Genomic DNA, 21,569 nt, shown 5'->3' with positions numbered 1-21,569 from the left:
GGGGTGCATTGTATTGTGTGTGGGGGGGGGGTAATGGGGGTGCATTGTATTGTGTGTGTGGGGGGAGGGGCACGCAGTCATTAATCGAGGACTAATTAAAGTGATATCAGTGATATTAGTTTTGGACCTGTCCACACAGGTACAATCCCCTGTAGTGACTGCAGCACTTGTAGAGTGATTAGGACACAGGTATGTGGCGGAACAATCCACAAATCAGGGAAGCAAAGAGCAGAAAATACATCAAGGTCTGCTACACACTGCAAAAATGTGTCACATAGTGCTATACAGTACTCGCATAATGCCATACAGTCAGGGCCAGATTAAGGTTGGTGGGGGCCCCTGGGCAGAAAATCTGGTGGGGGCCCCATAACGTTAACATTTTTAGCCATAACAGTAGAGCGCGAATTGTAGCATTTAGATATAAATCCAATGAACATTTATCTTATCCTGTTCTGCCACATTCAGATTTACAGTACTACAATACAGATACAGTCCAGGATCACTCACAGCAGTCACATATACACAGAAAGTAGAGTAAGGCTGCTTTACACGTTTCAATTACATATGCGATCTCGTATGCGATCGCACACGCTCCCATCGTATTTGCAGAACGGGCAATTTGTTGCCCGTGTCGCACAAACGATTAACCCCCGTCACACTTACTTACCTTCCAAACGACCTCGCTGTGGGCGGCGAACAGACACTTCCTGAAGGGGGAGGGACGTTCGGCGTCACAGCGACGTCACACAGCGGCCGGCCAATAGAAGCGGAGGGACGGAGATGAGCGGGACGTAAACATCCCGCCCACCTCCTTCCTTCTGCATTGCTGGCGGGACGCAGGTAAGCTGTGTTCATCGTTCCCGGGGTGTCACACGGAGTGATGTGTGCTGCTTCATGAACATTGAACAACCGGACGTTCAATTTTTAGAAATTGAACGACATGTATGCGATCAACGTTTTAACGCACAATCAGGGTCGCACGTAGCTGTCACACACTACAATATCACTAACGATGCCGGATGTGCGTCACTTACGACATGACCCCGCTGACACATCGTTAAGATATATTGTAGCGTGTAAAGCCCGCTTTACTCACATATTTTTTATTGATCCCAATGTTAAGGCAGCCAGAGCCGGCTCCAGGTTTTTGTGGCCTCCGGGTGAAAGAGTCTCAGTGGACCCCATCCACACACAGACACGCACACACACATACAGGCATACGTACATGTACAGTCATATGAAAAAGTTTGGGCACCCCTATTAATGTTAACCTTTTTTCTTTAGAACAAATTGGGGTTTTGCAACACCTATTTCAGTTTCATATATCTAATAACTGATGGACTGAGTAATATTTCTGGATTGAAATGAGGTTTATTGTACTAACAGAAAATGTGCAATCCGCATTTAAACAAAATTTGACCAGTGCAAAAGTATGGGCACCTCAACATAAAAGTGGCATTAATATTTTGTAGATCCTCCTTTTGCAAAAATAACAGCCTCTAGTCGCTTTCTGTAGCTTTTATTGAGTTCCTGGATCCTGGATGAAGGTATATTTGACCATTCCTGTTTACAAAATAATTCCAGTTCAGTTAAGTTTGATGGTCGCCGGGCATGGACAGCACGCTTCAAATCATCCCACAGATTTTCAATGATATTCAGGTCTGGGGACTGGGATGGCCATTCCAGAACATTGTAATTGTTCCTCTGCATGAATGCCTGAGTAGATTTGGAGCGGTGTTTTGGATCATTGTCTTGCTGAAATATCCATCCCCTGCGTAACTTCAACTTCGTCACTGATTCTTGCACATTATTGTCAAGAATCTGCTGATACTGAGTTGAATGCATGCGACCCTCAACTTAAGGCTGGACTCACACGAGCGTATGGCATCCGATGCGAGAGCATCGGATGCGATATGCTAATGTCCCCCGGCTCAGGCTCTGCTGCGAGCATGAGCCGGGTGTCATGCGACTGTAACCCGATCTTGCGATCGGGTCACAGCTGTGAAGCTGAGTGCAGGCGCTGCGGAGGAGAGGGAAGGGTTAATCCTCCCATCTCCTCCACTGTCAGCCTGTGCGTATATCGCACTGCACTGGGATAACATCCGAGTGCAGTCCGATGTATCTCTTGCATCCATTCACTTGAATGGGTGCGAGCATCCATTCACTTGAATGGGTGCGAGAGATACGGCGGTAGCAGCAAAACGCAGCATGCTGCCGCTTTTCTCGCATCCAGAATCTGGATGCGAGAAAAGCTGACCAACAGCTCAACCTCATTGCCTAACATTGGTCAGAGTGCAATGCGAGAATTTCTCGCATTGCACTCGTCCGATTTTCACGCTCGTGTGACCGTACCCTTAACAAGATTCCCGGTGCTGACATTGGCCACACAGCCCCAAAGCATGATGGAACCTCCACCAAATTTTACTGTGGGTAGCAAGTGCTTTTCTTTTCGTGTTTTTTTGCCTCCATGCATAATGCCTTTTTGTATGACCAAACAACTCAATCTTTGTTTCATCAGTCCACAGGACCTTGTTCCAAAATGTAACTGGCTTGTCCAAATGTGCTTTTGCATACCTCAGGCGACTCTGTTTGTGGCGTGCTTGCAGAAACGGCTTCTTTCGCATCACTCTCCCATACAACTTCTCCTTGTGCAACGTGCGCTGTATTGTTGACCGATGCACATTGACACCATCTGCAGCAAGATAATGCTGCAGGTCTTTGGAGGTGGTCTGTGGATTGTCCTTGACTGTTCTCACCATTCTTCTGCTCTACCTTTCTGATATTTTTCTTGGCCTGCCACTTCTGGGCTTAACAAGAACTGTACCTGTGTTCTTCCATTTCCTTACTATGTTCCTCACAGTGGAAACTGACAGTTTAAATCTCTGAGACAACTTTTTGTATCCTTCTCCTGAACAACTATGTTGAATAATCTTTGTTTTCAGATCATTTGAGAGTTGTTTTGAGGAGCCCATGATGCCACTCTTCATAGGAGATTGAAATAGGAGAACAACTTGCAAGTGGCCACCTTAAATACCTTTTCTCATGATTGGATACACCTGCCTATGAAGTTCAAAGCTCAATGAGGTTACAAAACCAATTTAGTGCTTTAGTAAGTCAGTAAAAAGTAGTTACGAGTGTTCAAATCAAGAAATTGATAAGGGTGCCCATACTTTTGCACCAGTCAAATTTTGTTTAAGTGCGGATTGCACATTTTCTGTTAGTACAATAAACCTCATTTCAATCCAGAAATATTACTCAGTCCATCAGTTATTAGATATATGAAACTGAAATAGCTGTTGCAAAAACCCAAATTGTTATAAAGAAAAAAGGTTAACATTAATAGGGGTGCCCAAACTTTTTCATATGACTGTACATATTTGAAGACAAATTAAGAAAAATACATATAAACAGACAAATATATGCACAGTCATATACACTGACATACATGCAGACACAGACGCATTAGGGCTCGTGCGCACGTTGCGTAATTCCATGCATTTACGCTGCAGTGTAAATGCATGCGTCCTGTGTCCCCTGCACAATCTATGTAGTTTGTGCATGATACGTGCGCACGTTGCTTTTATGAACGCAGCAATTTGGGTGCTAAAATGTTGACCCAAATCTGTGCGTTCATAAATTGAGCATGTCAATTATTCCGTGCGCTATGGATGCAGCTCCCACTCTGTCTATGGTGGGGGCAGCAGCCATAGCACATGAAATCGGCTTTTATTTGTACAGAAAAACTGAATCCATTATGCAGTGTTTCTGCAGCGATTTGACGCGCACATGTGCTGTCAAATCGCTACAGAATATTCAGCAGTTACGTGCGCATGAGCCCTTACAGGTATTAATATGGGGAAGTCGCCAGCAGCCTCACTCACCTCTCCCGCTTGTTTCCGTCCAGCTCCTTCAGGACATGTGGCTGTGTTTCACGATGGCTGTCACTAACAGACATGACTGCACACTGACAGCACTGCTGTATATACATCACAGGAGGGGCTGGGGGCTACAATATATACATTACAGGAGGGGCAGGGGGCATAGACGTTACTGGAGTGGCAAACAGCTCTGGTGGTGTACTCATTACTGGGATGGGTGACATAGCTCTCTGGGGGACCCATATAGTTCTGGGGGGGCCGCACAGACTGCTCTAATTCATATATATACACACACACACACACACACACACACACAGTACTGCTTCTTACACACACAGCTCTGACACACACACACAGATCTCTGACACACACACAAATACAATGCACCCCCATCACCCCCTACACACACACACACAATGCGCCGACCCATCACCCCCCACACACACACACACAATGCACCCCCCATTACCCCTCCCCCCACACACACACAATGCACCCCCCCAACAACACCACACAATGCACCCCCATTACCCCTCCCCACACACAATACAATGCACCCCCCATTTCCCCTCCCCCCACACAATACAATGCACCCCATTACCCCTTCCCCCCACACACAATACAATGCACCCCCCATTACCCCTCCCCCCCCACACACACAATACAATGCTCCCCCCATTACCCCTCCCCCCACACACAATACAATGCACCCCCCATTACCCCTCCCCCCACACACAATACAATGCACCCCCCATTACCCCTCCCCCCCACACACACACAATACAATGCTCCCCCCATTACCCCTCCCCCCCACACACACACACAATACAATGCATCCTCCATTACCCCTCCCCCCACACACAATACAATGCACCCCCCCATTACCCCTCTCCACCCACACACAATACAATGCACCCCCCATTACCCCTCCCCCCACACACACAATACAATGCACCCCCCCATTACCCCTCCCCCCCACACACACACAATGCACCCCCCCATTACCCCTTCCCCACACACAACACAATGCACCCCCATTACCCCTCCCCCCACACAACACAATGCACCCTCATTACCCCTCCCCCCCACACACAATACAATGCATCCCCCATTACCCCTCCCCCCACACACAATACAATGCTCCCCCCATTACCCCTCCCCCCCACACACACAATACAATGCATCCCCCATTACCCCTCCCCCCACACACAATACAATGCACCCCCCCCATTACCCCTCTCCACCCACACACAATACAATGCACCCCCCACTACCCTTCCCCCCACACACAATACAATGCACCCCCCATTACCCCTCCCCCCACACACAATACAATGCACCCCCATTACCCCTCCCCCCACACACAATACAATGCACCCCCCATTATCCCTCTCCCCACACACACACAATACAATGCACCCCCCATTACCCCTCCCCCCCACACACAATACAATGCACCCTCCATTACCCCTCCCCCCACACACAATACAATGCACCCCCCATTACCCCTCCCCCCACACACAATACAATGCACCCCCCATTACCCCTCCCCCACACACAATACAATGCACCCCCCATTACCCCTCCCCCCACACACAATACAATGCACCCCCCATTACCCCTCCCCCACACACACACACAATATAATGCTCCCCCCATTACCCCTCCCCCCCACACACACACAATACAATGCATCTCCCATTACCCCTCCCCCCACACACAATACAATGCACCCCCCCATTACCCCTCTCCACCCACACACAATACAATGCACCCCCCATTACCCCTCCCCCCCACACACACAATACCCCCCCATTACCCCTTCCCCACACACAACACAATGCACCCCCATTACCCCTCCCCCCACACAACACAATGCACCCTCATTACCCCTCCCCCCACACACAATACAATGCATCCCCCATTACCCCTCCACCCACACACAATACAATGCTCCCCCCATTACCCCTCCCCCCCACACACAATACAATGCATCCCCCATTACCCCCTCCCCCCACACACAATACAATGCACCCCCCATTACCCCTCTCCACCCACACACAATACAATGCACCCCCACTACCATTCCCCCCACACACACACAATACAATGCACCCCCCATTACCCCTCCCCCCACATACAATACAATGCACCCCCATTACCCCTCCCCCCACACACAATACAATGCACCCCCCATTATCCCTCCCCCCACACACACACACACAATACAATGCACCCCCCATTACTCCTCCCCCCCACACATACACACACAATACAATGCACCCTCCATTACCCCTCCCCCCACACACAATACAATGCACCCCCCATTACCCCTCCCCCCACACACAATACAATGCACCCCCCCATTAACCCCTCCCCCCAGACACAACACAATGCACCCCCCATTACCCCTCCCCCCACACACAACACAATGCACCCCCCATTACCCCTCCCCCCACACAACACAATGCACCCTCATTACCCCTCCCCCCCACACACAATACAATGCACCCCCATTACCCCTCCCCCCACACACAATACAATGCACCCCCATTACCCCTCCCCCCACACACAATACAATGCACCCCCATTTCCCCTCCCCCACACACAATACAATGCACCCCCCATTACCCCTCCCCCACACACAATACAATGCACTCCCCATTACCCCTCCCCCCACACAACACAATGCACCCCCATTACCCCCCCACACAATACAATGCATCCCCCATTACCCCTCCCCCCCACACAATACAATGCACCGCACATTACCCCTCCCCCCCCACACACAATACAATGCACCCCCATTACCTCTCCCCCCCACACAATACAATGCACTCTCCATTACCACTCCCCCCACACACAATACAATGCACCCCCCATTACCCCTCCCCCCACACACAATATAATGCACCCCCCCCATGACCCCTCCCCACACACACACAATACAACCCTCATCACCCCCTACACACACAAATTACACTGCCCCATTCCTACACACTCCTCCCCCCCTCCCTCGGAATACAGTACTCCTCCATTGCCTGTCACAAAGCTGTGTTCCTTCACAAATGTTCCCCATTATGTGTCCTCAGCCCCTCCCCACTCATCCCCATTAATTTAAACCTGTCTCTTCAGCTCCTTCATGGAGCGCTCGCTTCCTGATGTCTCCTGTGTGGCGCCCGCAGCACTATGATGACGTCAGCAAGGTGCTGATCTCATCACGTTGTTGCACGTCGGGGGCGGGGCCCAGTCCCAGCGCGCTGTTCAAATGTATTTACGTCTGAAAGACGCAAATACATTTGAATAGGAAGGACGAACCTGCGGTCACCGGCGCCGGCGCGCTCCTCTGCACTGTGTACATGCCTGGCACACAGCACCCAGCAGAGCCGGCACAGCACAGCGCGCTGCCTCCTGCTGCAGCTAGTGTGCCTGGTATGCACACACTGATGAGGAGCGCGGCGGGGACAGCAGATGCAGCGGCCCACTACACCGTGCCCCCCCCGCCCCTCGCTGGGTACGGCTGCAGCACATAGCAGGGAGCTCATTGGCAGTGTACACCTCTGACCCCGGAAGTGCAAGCTGACAGGTGCCTAGTGGCAAGTATGGCCCTGGTGGTGGGGGCCCCCTTGGAAGCTCTTTTGGTGGGGGCCCCGGGGCTGAAGCCCCGCCTATAATCTGGCCCTGCATACAGTACTCACATAATGCCATACAGTGTCACATAATGCCATACAGTGCTCACTTAGTGCCATACATTACTCACATAGTGCCATACAGTACTCACATAGTGCCATACAGTGTCACATAATGCCATACAGTGCTCACTTAGTGCCATACAGTACTCACATAGTGCCATACAGTACTCACATAATGCCATACAGTACTCACATAATGCCATAGTGTCACATAATGCCATACAGTGCTCACATGCCATACAGTACTCACATAGTGGCATACAGTGTCACATAATGCCATACAGTGTCACATAGTGCCATACAGTGCTCACAGAATGCCATATAGTACTCACATATACAAGTGCAGAAAATATATTACACATTCACCATGCGAAAAGAGGGCCTGTGTACCCCCAAATGCCAGGGCTGAATTTTAGTCCCAGTCCGGCCCTGCCCGTGGGTCATGTCACTGTAATCCAATCTTGCCATCGGATCACAGCCGCGTAAAACAGGGATGGAGCACTTTCTCACTTTCCGCAGCGGCCTGCCTCTGCGTACATCGCACTGCGGTCGGATGTCATGCGAGTGCAATGCGATGTTTCACACGCACCCATAGATTTGGCATGAGAAATCATTCGCAGATGGACACTGCCCCATAGTTTTACACTGGTGCGAGTGCAATCTGATGTTTTATCGGATTGCACTCGCCCCTGCAAAACGCAAGTGGAACCGAGGCCGAAGAGAAACTACGTCCACAATGCAGGGGCAGACATATCAGGGGCCCAGGAGGTAAGAAGACCACCTCCAAAGCAGGAGGATTTGTGCATTTTGATGAGTTATGTGACTGAAAAGGCCCCCATACTGATCTTGCACAGGGGCCCTTTTTGTCGCTGTCCACCAGTGCTCCACTGTGGATGTAGTATTAGGGTACGCTCACACGAGCGACAAAAACGGACGAGAGCAATGCGAGGAATTCTCGCATTGCACTCGGACCAATACTAGTCAATGAGGGAGAGCTGTTGGTCAGCTTTTCTTGCATCCAGATTCTGGATGCGAGAAAAGCGGCAGCATGCTGCGATTTGATCCAGAATACGTCCGAGGCTCGCCAATACAAGTCAATGGGTGCGAGGAAAAATCGGATGTCACACGGACGGCACACGGACCATCCTAGTGACATCCGTTTTTCTAAATACAATCCTATCATGTAGTACAGAACACTGTAAATTCTCCTGTACATGACTGTAAATGAGTAACAGCTGCTGTGCAAAAAAAACGGATTGCATACTGACAGCACACTGAGTGCACACTGATGACAAGTGAGAAAAATTCGTCCGACTCTCGCAAACGAGAATGGGACCGTTTTTTAATACGTTCGTGTGAGTCCAGCCTTAATGTTTGTATTGTGGATCCGGATTGCGGACAATTACCACCTGATATAATAGAGTGTGACATTCACTTAACTCCTTGTGCCAATGTGAGAGCTGAATTTCCTATTATAAGACACGTGTACAGTCATATCCTTCCTATGAGTCATTCCAGGAATATTAGTGGAATGATTCATCGCTGTGGGGTCCGCTTGCTGTTATAGGGGCGATACTTGGCACTTTAGAGAATCGTCGCCCAGACTGATCTATGTGGTGGGCTGATAGAGCAGAAGCTGTGGGCTGTCTGGGCTTATATAGAGGCAGATGATGGTGGAAGCAAACGATAAAAACACATCCAGTGCGTGTGTGAGCTTCAGAAATAAGATAACAGTTTCCCTTTCCGCCCTTTGGCTGTGGAGGAGGTTTTGTGGCTGAGTCCCACCTCTGGGCCTGTATGATTGGGTGCAGGGGCCGCCTTTATAGGAGGCTTGACATTTATCTTGAAATAGCTACTATGTAGCAACCGGAGGTTCCTTAAAGGGACTGTGACTTGTGCGCTGTTACAGCTCCTCTGCAGGAGAGGACACATGGCAAAAGGGCAGAGCTACTGGAAAGGATCTGTGTGGTGAGGCATGGCTGCTGAGAACATGTCTAATGAAGCTTCTCAGACGTCTCCGCCAGTAGCTCCAGTCATTAGCTCAGCATTACTCAGACTGTGCTTCCCTGGGATGAATCTGTGAGAGACTGTGGAGAGTTTTGCACAAATACTTCTCTGACCAACTAGATCAGTTTTGTGGACATTTGACACTGGGACGTCTTTTGTGGACATTTGACACTGGGAACGTCGGTTCATTTAGTCGATTTGTACCCGATATTTTGTCTAAATTTAATTGACCAATTTCTCATCCGTCACCTGTAAACCTGAAGCCGGATCTGTACGCGTCAGAGAGCAATGTTCGTTCTCAGATGGAGACTGCGGAGCGACCCCAGAGTTTTGTCATGGATGTTCACCTTCCCTGCTGTAAAAAAGCATCTCCCATGCCGTCACTTTGGGGAATACAAGCCGGGCACATCTGACGGGGCCCTCCAACTCAACAAGGAGACGTAAGTGGCAATACATGGGGGAGGGGGGTATCATTCATTATTTTCACTTTTGTTGGTACTTTTTGTGTGAACCTCAATCGATACTAGGACATCATACACCTGGCAAATGTTCACATAGGCCACATTCAGTTTTTAGGGTTCAGTCTACTAATACCAAGAATGTCTATTTAATTTGATGGGGTTTTTTTCACTTATAAGAAAAACCGACTGCTTTTTAGGGCTCTTTTCCACTTGCCATTTTCATGTGCGAATGCGATCCGATAAAACATTGGGTCGCACTAGTGTTAATCAATGAGGCAGTGTCCTCTTGCCCTTTATTTCTCAACACGAATGGTGCTTTTGTTGAAATAGCAGCATGCTATTGCTACAGCTATGCTATGGCTGTGTAAGTCGCACCGGGCTTGCTAATGAAAGTCTATGGGTGCGAGAAAAATATTGCACTACATACGCGTGGCATACAGAAGGCATACTAATGCATGTCACACAGATGCTAGGTGAGAAAAACATACACACTCGCATATCACTCGCACAGCACAGCACTTGCATGGCACTCACATGGCACTCACATGGCATACGGACGCTAAGTGAGAAAAAAAACACACACTTACAAGACAATTGTCCACATTTTCGGGACGAGTATCGCAGTGATTATTTTATCGCAAGTGGAAAAGAACCCTTATGGTCAGCATTTACTCCGAGTCATCAGTCTTTCTCGCACATGAAAAAAATAATTCTCCTTTTTTTTTTTCTGATCTAAAAGTCCATGAAAATCCACCACACGAAGATAGCACCAAAGTACTTATGATTTTCTTCATGGACCCATAGACTTGCATTGTTGAATTTTGTAAGTCAGATCTTTAGAACTTAAGCCCATCCATTCATATTATCGTTGTCCACAGTGTTTCTTCAAAATGTCTTGTCTTTTTTTTTATGTCTCAAGGAGTTCTCAATGACTTTCAATTTTAACATCCATCACATGATTTGTTAGTCGATCCCACTGTCACAGCTTAGATGGAAATACACTGTGTGCAGAATTATTAGGCAAATGAGTACAGTGGAACCTTAGTTAACGAGTAACCCAGTTAGCGAGTATTCCGCTTAACGAGCAAAGCTTGTTGTAAATTTGTAACTCACTTTACGAGCAAGCTTTGCCGTACGAGCAAAATACTCACCACACACACTTCTGATTCCGTACATCCACCTCCCTCTGACCCGTTCTTACAGTCTACACAAACACGCACGCGCGCACACACATATTATGCTCACCTTACCTTCCGTTCCATCACAGGCCTCACGGTTCTTGTAGTTCGCCGCTACAAGATGTAGCGACGACCATCACGACGAGGGAGGAACTTCCACTGTCAGCCGCTACTCAAAGGCAGCGCGCTGACCAATCAGAGGCAAGCAGTTCTTGCCTTTTGAAGGTCCTCCCTCATTGTGATGGTTACCCAATACACATCCTGTACCGGCCAACTGCAAGATCCAGGAGGTCGGCGATGGAACGGAAGGTAAGCTGAGCATAATATTTGCATGTTTGTGCGTGTTTGTACGTGTGTGAAATGGCACAATAAGGGACCAGGATGGGACATTTAACAAGTTGTGGAACGAATTGTCTGCATTGCAATGATTTCCTATGGGAAATCTTGCTTTGCTAGACAAGTAACTTGGTTAACAAGCACACTCCCAGAATGGATTGTTCTCGTTAACCAAGGTTCCACTGTATTTTGATCGCATGATAATTTTTATACATGTTGTCCTACTCCAAGCTGTATAGGCTTGAGAGCCAACTACCAATTAAGTAAATCACGTGATGTGCATCTCTGTAATGAGGAGGGGTGTGGTGTAATGACATCAACACCCTATATAAGGTTTGCTTAATTATTAGGCAGCTTCCTTTCCTTTGGCAAAATGGGTCAGAAGAGAGATTTGACGGGCTCTGAAAAGTCCAAAATTGTGAGATGTCTTGCAGAGGGATGCAGCAGTCTTGAAATTGCCAAACTTTTGAAGCGTGATCACCGAGCAATCAAGCGTTTCATGGCAAATAGCCAACAGGGTCGCAAGAAGCGTTTTGGGAAAAGAAGGCGCAAAATAACTGCCCATGAATTGAGGAAAAGAAAGTGTGAAGCTGCCAAGATGCCATTTGCCATCAGTTTGGCCATTTTTCAGAGTTGCAGCCTTACTGGAGTATTAAAAAGACAAGGTGTGCCATACTCAGGGACATGGCCAAGGTAAGGAAGGCTGAAAAAACGACCACCTTTGAACAAGAAACATAAGATAAAATGTAAAAACTGGGCTAAGAAATATCTTAGGACTGATTTTTCAAAGGCTTTATGGACTGATGAAATGAGAGTGACTCTTGATGGGCAAGAGGCTGGATAAGTAAAGGGCAGAGAGCTCCACTCCGACTCAGACGCCAGCAAGGTGGAGGTGGAGTACTGGTATGGGCTACTATCATCAAAGATGAACTTGTGGGACCTTTTCGGGTTGAGGATGGAGTGAAGCTCAACTCCCAGACCTACTGCCAGTTTCTGGAAAAAAACTTCAAGCAGTGGTACAGGAAGAAGTCAGTATCGTTCAAGAAAAACATGATTTTCATGCAGGACAATGCTCCATCACATGCATCCACCTACTCCACAGCGTGGCTGGCCAGTAAAGGTCTAAAACAGGGGTGGGGAACCTTTTTACTGCCGGGGGCCATTTGGAATTTCCTACTAACCTTTGGGGGCCGCACAACATTATCAACCTGAAAAATAACCCTGCTATATTTGGTCAAACGATTAACTCACCCCTATTGTGGTGGCCGGAGCTGCTTCTCTTTGGTGCGATTGTAATGTTCGGTGATATTGATCATCTTGTTTCTCACAGCTGCTTTTCCAGGTTTGTCTCTGTCTGGAGATGCTGGGGGCATACACATCACAGGAGGGGCCAGGGCGCATAAATTACAGGAGACACTGGGAGTACACGTCACAGGAGGGGCTGGGGCATATACATCACAGGAGGGGCTGGGGCATATACATCACAGGAGGGGCTGGGGCATATACATCACAGGAGGGGCTGGGGCATATACATCACAGGAGGGGCTGAGGCATATACATCACAGAAGGGGCTGGGGCATATACATCACAGGAGGGGCTGGGGCATATACATCACAGGAGGGGCTGGGGCATATACATCACAGGAGGAGCTGGGGCATATACATCACAGGAGGGGCTGGGGCATATACATCAGTAGGGGGCATGGACAGCCCTGGCGGTGGCACAGACATGACTGGGGACACGCACAGCACTGGGTGGCAGCACGCACAGCACTGGGTGGCAGCACGCACTGCACTGGGTGGCAGCACGCACTGCACTGGGTGGCAGCACGCACTGCACTGGGTGGCAGCACGGACTGCACTGGGTGGCAGCATTAGGGAGACAGACAGGTCTGGGGGAACATAGACATCAATAGGAGAGCACGGACTGGGGAGCATAGAAAGCAGTGGGAGGGTACAGACAGCAGTAGCGAGTTAAGAGCACTGAGGGGTGGCACACAGCACTGGGGAGCATGGACAGCATAAGGGGGACACAGGCAGCACTCACCGTGGCATGGACAGCACTGGTGGCAGCATGGACAGCATTAGGTGGTGCGGACAGCACTGGTGGGGGGGCATAGACATCACCCAGGGGGTACAGACAGCACTAGGGGGGGCACGGACAGCAGTGAGGGGTTACACCGCGCTGAGGGGGTACACAGCACTGGGGTGTACACAGCATTAGGGGGTACACACAGCACTAGGGGGTACACACAGCACCTGGGGGTACACAGCACTGGGGGGTACACACTGTACTAGGAGGTACACAGCACGAGGGGGTACACACAGCACGAGGGGGTACACAGCACGAGGGGGTACACAGCACGAGGGGGTACACACAGCATTAAGGGGTACACAGCATTAGGGGGTACACACAGCATTAAGGGGTACACACAGCATTAGGGGGTACTCACTGTACTAGGGGGTACTCGCTGCACTAGGTGGTACACACTGCACTAGGGGGCACATAGCACGAGGGGGTACACACAGCACTGGGGTGTACACAGCACTAGGGGGTACACACAGCACTAGGGGGTACACACAGCACCTGGGGGTACACAGCACTGGGGGGTACACACTGTACTAGGAGGTACACAGCATGAGGGGGTACACACAGCACGAGGGGGTACACACAGCACGAGGGGGTACACACAGCACGAGGGGGTACACAGCACGAGGGGGTACACAGCATGAGGGGGTACACAGCATGAGGGGGTACACAGCATGAGGGGGTACACAGCATTAAGGGGTACACACAGCATTAAGGGGTACACACAGCATTAGGGGGTACACACAGCATTAGGGGGTACACACAGCATTAGGGGGTACACACTGTACTAGGGGGTACACACTGTACTAGGGGGTACACACTGCACTAGGGGGTACATACAGCACAAGGGGGTACACACAGCATTGGGGGGTACATACAGCACGAGGGGGTACACAGCACGAGGGGGTACACACAGCATTGGGGGGTACATACAGCATTGGGGGGTACACACAGTACGAGGGTGTACACAGCACTGAGCGGGGGGGGGGGGCAGCGATGGGTTGAGTACTCGCAGTGAGGGGGAGGGAGAGTCACACACACACACAGCACAGTTTCGGGAGGCTGGTAAACCTGCTGCAGCTCTTCTGTGTGACTTTATCGCAGCTTGCTGCTTACCCGCCCACCAGAGCACACAGGCCGGGGATAAGCCTAGAATGTATGGGCTGCAGTCAGGTCCTGGAAGTCAGGATCTGGAGAGAGCCCGTACATTCTAGCATCTACCCACAGGGCATCAGGCAGTGGGATTTAAAGGGCCGGCAGCCGGGAAAAGCGCGGCTGCCACCAAAGCACAATGGTCCCCGGGAATGTGCCCGGGGGCCGCATAAAAAGTCGTCACGGGCCGTATACGGCCCGCGGGCCGGAGGTTCCCCACCCCTGGTCTAAAAGATGAAAAAATAATGACATGGCCCCCTTGTTCACCTGATCTGAACCCCATGGTCCCTCATAAAATGTGAGATCTACAGGGAGGGAAAACAGTACACCTCTCGGAACAGTGTCTGGGAGGCTGTGGTGGCTGCTGCACGCAATGTTGATCGTAAACAGATCAAGCAACTGACAGAATCTATGGATGGTAGGCTGTTGAATGTCATCATAAAGAAAGGTGGCTATATTGGTCACTAATATTTTTGGGTTTTGTTTTTGTATGTCAGAAATGTTTATTGCTAAATTTTGTGCAGTTATATTGGTTTACCTGGTGAAAATAAACAAGTGAGATGGGAATATATTGGTTTTTTATTATGTTGCCTAATAATTCTGCACAGTAATAGAACATAGTTGTTGATCAAAAATAAAAAAAAAATCCTCTAAAATACAACTTACCTAATAATTCTTCACACAGTGTATTATTTATAGAAAATAATGGCATATCGCTAGAGGTTTGTGTTCCGACACCCACAAATGGAGTGATGTGTTCTGCACCGCGGCAAAACACCCATCGTGATCCAATGTACCCCTATGTAACTGGTTAGGGCTATAACAGTCGTTCCCTGTAGTGATGAGTGAGCCCTGCCATGCTCGGGTGCTTGGTACTCGTAATGAACGAGCACTAGCATGCTCTGGTGCTCGGTGCTCGTAATGAGCAGTTGGACACTCAAATGGGCTTGAGTACCTAAGTATAATGGGGGATTTCTTAAAAAAATGCTTTAGCCCCATTGACATCCATTATACTTGGTACTCGAGTCGCACACATTCGAGCATCTACTGCTCGTTAGGAATACCAAGCACACGAGCATGGTAGTGCTCGCTCATCACTAGTTCCCTGTGCAAAATGACCATGTACAAAGAAACACTGTAAAATAGTTATTATAAGGATTGTAAGTGACGCACCCACGGGGTCTTGGGGATGACACATCACTGAGCCGGTGTATGGGGTTTGGGATGTCACAGCGGCCAGGCCCGGTTCCGTGACCCCGGCGGTGTCAATAAAGACAGAGGGGCTATTTACAAGGGAGGATATAGTTTGTATTCGTGACGCCACCTGTGGTTCGCGACTAACATAGGAGCCACCGCTGCGAGACATGTCCTCTGGGGCAGATGGTAGCGCAGCTGAGTTGGTGCAGCTCTCCACAGGCAGAGTTCAGGCCCCAGGGACGTTGTGAGTAGTAGTCTCCTGCTGCTGTGCAGCTAAGGCGCAGGAAGGATTGGACGATACAGGGGTTGCATTTAAAGTTCTTTACTCACTGAGATGTCACCGCCTTTGGACTGCCGGACTCCGCTGTCAGGGCTCCAACCGATCCCGGATAGTTCGGAGGTCAGAACCGGTGTTTCTTTATGTGAGTCTGTGTCGCCCTGGGCAAGCCAGGGGACACAGGTCACACACCACCACACCCTACATCCCAGGTAGGAACACCACAGCTAACCAAAAATCCTTGTTGCCTTCCTCCAGAGGCTGATGATTCACACCAGGGGGTGGGCCAGGCAGTTGGCTCCGCCCACCGAGGAGGATACAGCTCTGGAGGCGGGAAAACCAGGCAGATAGCTCAGGGAGGAGCAGGAGTGAGGAGCTAAGGGCTGCTTCTCACTTGCGAGTTTCTCGCAGTAGAGCAATGCGAGAAAAACTCGCATTGGAATCGGACACATGTTAGTGAATGATTCAGCTCTCATCTGCGATTTTTTTTCTCAGTCCAAATCGGACCGAGAAAAAAATCGCAGCATGCTGCTTTTTTGCGAGTTTCTACTGCGAGTTTCTCCAATGCAAGTCTATGGGAGCGTGTAAAAAATCGGATGTCACGGGACGGCATTCACACCATCTTAGTGACATCCGATTTTCTAAATACATTTCTCGCATGTTTCCTAAAACACTAGAAACGAGCGATGTCTCCCAATGTCTGTCAATCACTATTCCCTGTCAGTCGGTCTCTCCCTCTCGCTCTCTATTCTCTCTCTGTCGGTCCGTCACTATCTCTGTCCCTCTCTCACAGTCTGTCGGTCAGTTTCCACCCCTCTCTCATACTCACCGTTCCCCGATCCCCCGGTGCGGCGCTGCACGGCTTTCTCACTGCTCCGGCGGCTTTTACTATTTTGAAAAAGCCGGCCGCTCATTAAAGAATCTCGTATTCCCTGCTTTCCCCGCCCACAGGCGCCTATGATTGGTTGCAGTGAGACACGCCCCCACGCTGAGTGACAGGTGTCTCACTGCACCCAATCACAGCAGCCGGTGGGCGAGTCTATACTGTGCAGTGAAATAAATAAATAAATAACTAAAAAAAATGGCGTGCGGTCCCCCCCAATTTTAATACCAGCCAGATAAAGCCATACGGCTGAAGGCTGGTATTCTCAGGATGGGGAGCTCCACGTTATGGGGAGCCCCCCACCCTAACAATATCAGCCAACAGCCGCCCAGAATTGCCGCATACATTATATGCGACAGTTCTGGGACTGTACCCGGCTCTTCCCGATTTACCCTGGTGCGTTGGCAAATCGGGGTAATAAGGAGTTATTGGCAGCCCATAGCTGCCAATAAGTCCTAGATTAATCATGTCAGGCGTCTATGAGACACCCTCCATGATTAATCTGTAAGTTACAGTAAATAAACACACACACATGAAAAAATCCTTTATTGGAAATAAAAAACACAAACACATTCCCTCATTACCAATTTATTAACCCCGACAAACCCTCCATGTCCGGCGTAATCCACGGACTCCAGCGTCGCTTCCAGCATGCAGGTGACAGGAGCTGCAGAAGACACCGCCGCTCCGGTCACCTCCAAGCAGCAACTGAGGTGAGTAGCGCGATCTGCTGAGCTGTCACTGAGGTTACCCGCTGTCACTGGATCCAGCGGTGACAGCGGGTAACCTCAGTGACACCTCAGCAGATCGCGCTACTCACCTCAGTTGCTGCTTGGAGGTGACCGGAGCGGCGGTGTCTTCTGCAGCTCCTGTCACCTGCATGCTGGAAGCGACGCTGGAGTCCGTGGATTACGCCGGACATGGAGGGTTTGTCGGGGTTAATAAATTGGTAATGAGGGAATGTGTTTGTGTTTTTTATTTCCAATAAAGGATTTTTTCATGTGTGTGTGTTTTATTTACTGTAACTTACAGATTAATCATGGAGGGTGTCTCATAGACGCCTGACATGATTAATCTAGGACTTATTGGCAGCTATGGGCTGCCAATAACTCCTTATTACCCCGATTTGCCAACGCACCAGGGTAAATCGGGAAGAGCCGGGTACAGTCCCAGAACTGTCGCATATAATGTATGCGGCAATTCTGGGCGGCTGTTGGCTGATATTGTTAGGGTGGGGGGCTCCCCATAACGTGGAGCTCCCCATCCTGAGAATACCAGCCTTCAGCCGTATGGCTTTATCTGGCTGGTATTAAAATTGGGGGGGACCGCACGCCATTTTTTTTAATTATTTATTTATTTATTTCACTGCACAGTATAGACCCGCCCACCGGCTGCTGTGATTGGGTGCAGTGTGACACCTGTCACTCAGAGTGGGGGCGTGTCTCACTGTAACCAATCATAGGCGCTGGTGGGCGGGGAAAGCAGGGAATACGAAATTGTTTAATGGGCGGCCGCCTTTTTCAAAACAGTAAAAGCCGCCGGAGCAGTGTGAATGCCGTGCAGCGCCGGGGATCGGGGATTGGTGAGTATATGAGAGAGGGCTGCTAACTTCAGTTACTCAGGAGATTAGCGGTCACCGGTGAGTCTTCACTGGTGACCGCTAATCAGGGCGCGACACAGACAGAGCCGCAGCATGACAATGAAGTCGGGTGAAGTTCACCCGAGTTCATTCTGACAGTGCGGCTCTGTCTGTGTCTGCTGTCATCTGCCATTCAGCTCTGCTACATGGCTGTCTGTGTCTGCTGTCAGCGGCCATGTAGCAGCGCTGAATGGCAGATGACATAGTAAAAAATACGCATTACACACGCATTACACACGCATTACACACGCTAGTAAAATCTCAGAAATAGCATCGCACTTGCGTTGCACTCGCACCTAACGTGAACTAAAATCAGCCGAGTTTTTTTCAGCCCAGTCGGACCGATTTTACTCGCATAGATGTGTTTCCACCCTAAGAGAGAGATTAGCCCAAGCAGGGCTTGAGTAAACAGCTAAGTGAAAGTAGGAAAGTGGTAAAGGAGGAAAGCAAGTGAGGTGACAAGAAAGAAGGAAAGCCTGAAGGGTCCAGCTTTGTGTAGGACCAGGTCAGCAAGGTCAGCAACGGCGGTGACTGTCTGGAGGGGGACCGTTTGGAAGTTCCTGGAAGGACCCCGTAGGCTGTGTGCCCGGCGGTCTGGAGCAGTGTTCCGAAGGACAGTCAGCACCAGGGCAGGGGCCTCTCTGACCCCGGCAAGGCTAGGAGTCGCCATAATTTGCCGAATCCGTCAGTGAAGGGGACGTAGATCCCCCAACAACAAAGTCCCGATTGAAGGCAACCGCCCAGCCAGTATAGAAGAGACACCGCCGCCGCCAAGGCACCAGTTTCTTAGGGCCAGCGCCTGCGGGCAAAGAGTAGAGCTCCCCCGGTCCAGCTTGAAGCCGGGGAGCGGGTTACTGGTGGGGACCCATCGCAACCAACAAGTACACCAAGGTTCAAGGAAAAGGGACATCACCGTCACCTACTGGGAGAGCAAGTGCAGCCATCCGTGGGACCGTCTATCCAGCCGTTTGGTTTACCGTAAAAACTGTGTCACGTCTCAGGCTGAGTGAGTACCACAGTGCCGCAAGGCACAGCGCTGCCCTCGCGTCCCTGCGCCCACCAGGCCCTGCACCTCCATCACCGGGCCCCAGGATCACCAACCCCTACCCACGGAGGGGCAACACAACACCTGGCTGCTCCGCATCACCATCCCCGGGAGCCCCGTATAGAGCAGCGGTGGTGAAATCACCACAACCGTGGGTGGCGTCACGGACAATAATCATCCCCACACCCAACAAATCCCCTTTCACTCACGGGCGAGGAGTGCCGCTCGAGAAACCCCCGGGATCCGGCCCACTGCTCGAGCCACCACTGAGCAGCAGCCGCCGGACCCGAGCAGAAGGGGGTGAGCGTAGTGTGCTGACACCCTCCTCGCCGCCCGCGACAAGTCCTTCTTACTTGCGCCGTATTGTGTGGGTCCCTGCAACTTGAAGCTACGCTGGATGGGCTCCGTTCCTGTCCCGTATGGCAGGCACCGTGAGTCCGTTACCGCTCTTTTGTCACGACTTCTGGCTCTATGTGCTGCTGTGCCTTGGGTGCTTTGTGTGGGCCAGAAGAATTGAAATCTGCTGCCCGACGGAATCTGCTGGCGGGATGTGCTTTGCACCTTGTTTTGTGTGCTCAGTCCTGAGGGAGCTATGGCGCAGATCTCCCCTCAGCGACTGTGTTCTCCCCATGCCTCACTTGTTCCCTTGTTGCTGACTAACCGTCACTGACTGCCTGTCTGTATGCGTGTGTCGCCTTCCTCCCCGTTGTCTAGCTCAACCCTGCTGGAATCCAGAACTAGTGGGTGGGAGGTCCCATACCATGTGGTGACCATCTAAATGTCCCTACCCTAACCCAGTGCCGGTGAAAGAGAGGCTAGCTGTGTGTTTCGATGGATTGTGGTGGTTTACCGGCAATGACCTTTTCTGTACCCAGGATAAATACTACAACTCTGGTGAGGTGCAGTACCCTGTGGCGACTGAAGCTTCAGGGGCGCCACAGGAGGATGAGAACCCAATTGATCAGAAAGTCATGGCAGATCCTAACCTTGTACACCTATTATACTGTGAAAGCCTTTCTGAGCATGAAGTTTAGCACCGAGGAATATGGGGTACTCTGTTCCAGGCAGTACAGGTTTTGGGGAAGTGACGGTGGTAGCCGTTACCCGGTTCCGTGCCCCAAACCCTATTTGTAATGGGGATATTTACAATTGATATTAAGATAATGTTCACATGTGACGCCACTTACGGTGTTGCGGCTAACTGTAGGGAGCCGCCGCTGCAGAATGTGTCTACTGGGGCTGGTGGTATTGGCAGCTAGAATAGTAGTCCCTCCACAAGTAGGGTTTTTCCCTAGAGGGTGTATGGTGTATGGTGCAGTGGGCGTCAGAAGAAGGTAGTCCCCACAGGTGATCAGTGCAACTGATTTACTCACTTCTGGTAGATGTTGACTGGTTGCCCGAGGCCAGCTGGTTTCACTTCCAGGTCCCCTTCGTCCCAGTGCCAGTTTGGTTCTCTGGTACCTTCTTCCCCTGCACCTGTCTCTGGTAAGTGGGTCCCTGTGCTATGGAACAACTGGGGGTCCCCGTTCTGTGGTTTGTCCACTTCTGTCCGCCTGACAGTAGCGTGAACCCTGTGGGGTTGAAGTCTCTGGTCCTGTCCCCGGTTGTCCTGTTGCTACTGAGTCTACGGATACTTTAGGGTCAGCAAGGTCCTTGAAGATTCCCTTGCTGTGCAGGTGTTAACAGGTTGGCCTAGAGCTCTTTCCTGTCCTAGGGTCCTGTAACCCGTCGGTGCG

The 21,569-nt window shown here is 50.4% G+C and overlaps 1 protein-coding gene across 1 annotated transcript in view; it reads left to right on the top strand.

Annotated features, from left to right (window-relative positions):
• The first annotated feature begins 9,452 nt into the window (after positions 1-9,452).
• The window catches only part of GLS2 (glutaminase 2), a 156,598-nt gene continuing 144,481 nt past the window's right edge, over positions 9,453-21,569 (top strand). Inside the window, exon 1 of the mRNA XM_075337011.1 lies at positions 9,453-10,017. Within this exon, the coding sequence (XP_075193126.1) occupies positions 9,866-10,017 (152 nt within the window). The 5' untranslated portion in view covers positions 9,453-9,865. The remainder of the gene's footprint in view (positions 10,018-21,569) is intronic.

The sequence above is a fragment of the Anomaloglossus baeobatrachus genome, chromosome 2 (assembly GCF_048569485.1).
Source record: "Anomaloglossus baeobatrachus isolate aAnoBae1 chromosome 2, aAnoBae1.hap1, whole genome shotgun sequence".
Lineage (NCBI taxonomy): Eukaryota > Metazoa > Chordata > Amphibia > Anura > Aromobatidae > Anomaloglossus > Anomaloglossus baeobatrachus.
This window is presented reverse-complemented; position numbering and strand designations above follow the sequence as displayed.